At 33.6% G+C, this 4,756-nt stretch overlaps 1 protein-coding gene across 1 annotated transcript in view; it reads right to left on the bottom strand.

Annotated features, from left to right (window-relative positions):
- LOC111088646 overlaps positions 1-630 on the bottom strand; it is a gene marked incomplete at its 5' end in the record, with an annotated part of 35,492 nt that extends 34,862 nt beyond the window's left edge. Inside the window, one exon of the mRNA XM_022399353.1 lies at positions 511-630. Coding sequence (XP_022255061.1) covers positions 511-630 — 120 coding nt within the window. The remainder of the gene's footprint in view (positions 1-510) is intronic.
- Between the last annotated feature and the right edge of the window lie 4,126 nt (positions 631-4,756).

Here is a 4,756-nt window from a genome sequence, read left to right as displayed (position 1 = left end):
TGTGTTGCTGCTGGTGTGTCTTTACACATTGAATTGCGGTTATGTGTTGCTGCTAGTGTGTCTTTACACATTGAATTGCGGTTATGTGTTGCTGCTAGTGTGCTAGTTTACAACCACATATTACATTTCCGATTTATGTTGCTGCTAAGTTCATCGTTAGATGAACCTACATTAAATTGCCAGTATTTGTTATTACTAGTTTCTTAACATACCTTAACTTATCGGTATATGTTGCTGGCTGCCAGTTTACCACCACACATCAAATTGCCAGTATATTTACCACCATACGTATAAAATACAGTAATATATATATATACACAGAAAACCTGTTTTCCATCATAATTCAAAATTAAATTTAACGAGTATGGGCCAACAAATGTAACTCTCTCTCTCTTTCTGCATACCTTACATTAATGATGCTATACATGGTTAAGGTTTCTTGTAATTATCTGTTTCGACGAAGATTATTATTTTGTCTCATTTTGTAAAAATAAGCTTATGTCTAATTACCTTCCGATTCGTCTCTGAAAACAAACTCCTGCGGCTTAGTTTCCGTTGTCATGGCAACGCGTGACATACGCCGAGTTGATTGGCCCTTAGTGACAAGCTGCTTCAAAGCCAGCTCGTTGTCTGAAAACCAGACATTACGTTAGCATGTATACACAAATTTAAATAAGTAATCTTCTCAAAAAATTAAAATGAAAAAAAAAAGTAATACATACGTTCGTTTAGATCATTTTCAGGATTCTATAATATAACGTTTTACATATTATATATTTATTTATTTTTATCTCCAGTGATAATATAGCCTCCATCTTTTCATTACATATTGAATAGTAAGTTAGTTACAGCTAAAGTAAATAAAAAATAAGTTTATAGTTTTCGGTCTGATGTACATCACTAGGCAGATTAATCTTTTAATTCCTTTTTTTTTTATTTTGTTCATCATCAGAGTATTTTCGTTTATGAGCACCAACATGTTCATGTTCTAAACGCAATAAAGTTTTTTTAAAAAGTCGTCGTCAATATTACGGCAAAATCAATTGACTCTTCCAGAAGCATGTTTCATGATGGAGTTTAAAAATCAGCGTCGTAGCCGTATTTTAATAGACATTATATATTTCTAAACGGGCCAAGGCATGGCCTTATGGTTAGCGTGTCCGGATGATCGTGTATTAACTGTAGAAAACAAAGCCAGAGAAGTAGCTAGATTCGAGTTGTAAATGGTAACTAACAAATACAGTTTAAACAGTTTTATCTCTTATCAACAAAGAATTGAATCTTTTAGAGTAAGCTTGAGAATGTATTACGATACTTAGTCTCCAGCTTTGGTGCTATTGTTATAATTTACGTGTTTTAAGAATACTAAAAAATTATGCATTGGCCAATTTCTAATGAAAATATCCGAATACAAGACAATGCGAACACTGATTTTTTTTCACTCTTTATCGCGAGAAACTGGCATTTAAAAGGCAATCTAACTGAGGCAACTCTGATTTGATTTAAAACCTGTAATGGACCAAATTAGAGGAATCAGGGAATATCTAATGTAATAGAGCTCTAGATTTCGGATCTGAAATTTATTCCCGCCCCCCACTTTCATCTTTGGATGTGTTATAAGTGTGATAGTCAATCTTTTAGCAGAAGATGGAGGATGGTTGGTTAGGGTACTACTGAATGGTTGCCTTCCCTCTGGTTAGTAGTTCAAAATTAGGGTCGGCAGCAAATAGCGGTTGAAATGAATACAAATAATAAATCATCATTAATATTAAGCCTACTGAATCTATTGCTTCGTCAGTTTTCGGCGTTTAATGTTAAAATTAAATGATGTCGAAGGTAGACAGTTGTGGGTAGGAATGACAGTGTTAATTATCAGTAAAATGTCGAGATATACGTCCATAGATGATGTCGAAGATAGACAGTTGTGGGTAGGAATGACAGTGTTAATTATCAGTAAAATGTCGAGATATACGGCCATAGATGATGTCGAAGATAGACAGTTGTGGGTAGGAATGACAGTGTTAATTATCAGTAAAATGTCGAGATATACGGCCATAGATGATGTGCTGCGATAAGAGAAAAAAACAGTAATTATTTCGGAAATACCTGCAGACAGTATATAGAGAGAGTAAACGTGTTTCTGAATCTAACGTCTCTAGTAATGTCTTCACACAATGAAAAACACGCTAAACTTGGTGGAACAAAGCGCGTCTCGCTGACAAAGAGAGGACAACCGCGCAAGAATGTACGCTTTGGTAGCCTGCTTCGATAGCTAAATGCGTAAGCGGTACTTTCATTTGCTTTGAAAGCACTGTTAATTAAAATGCAAATAGGAGTCTGCATAAGCTAGGGGGTAGTGCCGACCCTAATTATCACCTGAGTTCGAGGTTAAGTACTTGTTCTGCCAAACTCCGCGCGACAAATCGTTTACTGGAGCGTGGAACTACTATGAAAGTCGTTAATGAAAGGGGGAAAAAACAAGCAAATGAGATTTTATTAGGAAAATTCATGATGACATGTAGACTTACTATCGTGTCACCTCTAACTTTCATTACCAACGTTATTAGTTAAGCTCCCTTCTTTCCCCCTAACTTTGTCGGTTTAAAACTATAGTTTGGTTCATGCCTTGGAAACATCACGCAATGATCATTTCACTTATTTAATAGACATCGTTCAATAGCAAGTATTAGTATTAGTGTATGTATATATATATGTATGCTTCATTATTGTTCATATAACAAGAAAAGTGAGTTCACCGTGAAAGTTTACTCGATTTTATCATGTAGAGGAGAAGAAACAAGATAAACACCAATAAGTTGAACTCGATACATTCACGGTATTACAAGAACTATACAGAAGGAAGGTTTATTTTTGGGTACTAAGGATTGGCACATAAGTAATCAGTGCATGTTTATAATGTTAACTGTTAATGCCATAGCGTCCAGACTGATTGCAATATGAAGAATGTATATTGCACATCAATATGAAGAATGTACATTCCACACCAATTTGAAGAATGTATATTCCATACCAATATGAAGAATGTATATTGCACATCAATATGAAGAATGTACATTCCACACCAATTTGAAGAATGTATATTCCATACCAATATGAAGAATGTATATTGCACATCAATATGAAGAATGTACATTCCACACCAATTTGAAGAATGTACATTACACACCAATTTGAAGAATGTATAATGCACATCAAAATGAATAATGCATATTGCACATCAATTTTAAGAACGTACATTGCACATCAATATGAATAATGTATATTCCACATCAATTTGAAGAATGTATAATGCACATCAAAATGAAGAATCATATTGCACATCGATTTTAAGAATCTATATTCCACACCAATTTGAAGAATGTGTATTTCACACCAATTTGAAGAATGTATATTGCATATAACTATGAAGAATGTATATTGAACACGAATATGAATAATGTATATTGCACACCACTTTGAATAATGTATATTGCACACTATTTGAAGAATGTATATTGCACACGAATATGAATAATGTATATTGCACATCAATTTGAAGAATGTATCTTGCACACTACTTTGAAGAATGTATATTGCACATCAATATGGAAAATGTATTTTTCACACCAATATGAAGAAAGTATTTTGCACATCACACCCTTTATATCAAGTTACACTTATACAATTACATTTTTAATGTCAAAGCTTTAGTGATTATTTAAATATCTTACTCAAACCTAATTTTTACAGCAAGTTTTCCATTAGGTAATTTACCTTTTGAAAACAACGAGTCAATCAAGTATCCGGTTGGCTTAGTTTTACTCTTGTAGATTAGTTACAACATAAGAAGTATTAAGTACGTGGACGTAACTAAAAAACGACACAATATGCTATCAACTTGTGAACAATAATAAGAACACTTTCATTAACTCTGGACGGGTTCACTCTATATCCACTCTCATTAACCCAGAGTTTATTAACAATATAAACAGAGTCATTAACGCAGGATTTTTCACTTTATATCAGACTCATTAACCCAGAGTTTATTAACAATATAAACAGAGTCATTAACTCAGGATTTTTCACTTTATGTCAGACTCATTAACCCAGTGCTTGTTCAAAATATATTCACTTGTTTATCAATCAAATTCGTTTTCGCACAAAATCCACCGTTATTAACCCTCTGTAGTACACCGTATATCAACCGTTATTAACCCTCTATAGTACACCGTATATCAACCGTTATTAACCCTCTATAGTACACCGTATATCAACCGTTATTAACCCTCTATAGTTCACCGTACATCAACCGTTATTAACCCTCTATAGTTCACCGTATATCAACAGTTATTAACCCTCTAGAGTTCACCGTATACCAACCGTTATTAACCCTCTATAGTTTACCGTATATCAACCGTTATTAACCCTCCATAATTCACCGTATATCAACCGTTATTAACCCTCTATAGTTCACCGTATATCAAACGTTATTAAACATGTACAGATCATAGTATATCAAACGTTATTAAACATGTACAGATCATAGTATATCAAACGTTATTAACCCTGTATAGTTTGCCGTATAAAATCGTTAATAACCCTCTATAGTTCATTGTATATTAACCGTTATTAACCCTCTTACAGTTCACAGTATGCAAACCGTTATTAACCCTCTTACAGTTCACAGTATACAAACCGTTATTAACCCTCTTACAGTTCACAGTATACAAACCGTTATTAACCCTCTTACAGTTCA

The sequence above is a fragment of the Limulus polyphemus genome, unplaced genomic scaffold, assembly GCF_000517525.1.
Source record: "Limulus polyphemus unplaced genomic scaffold, Limulus_polyphemus-2.1.2 Scaffold4180, whole genome shotgun sequence".
Taxonomy (NCBI): Eukaryota; Metazoa; Arthropoda; class Merostomata; order Xiphosura; family Limulidae; genus Limulus; species Limulus polyphemus.
The sequence above is the reverse complement of the archived record's forward strand: the minus strand, read 5'-3'. Positions and strand labels throughout refer to the sequence as shown.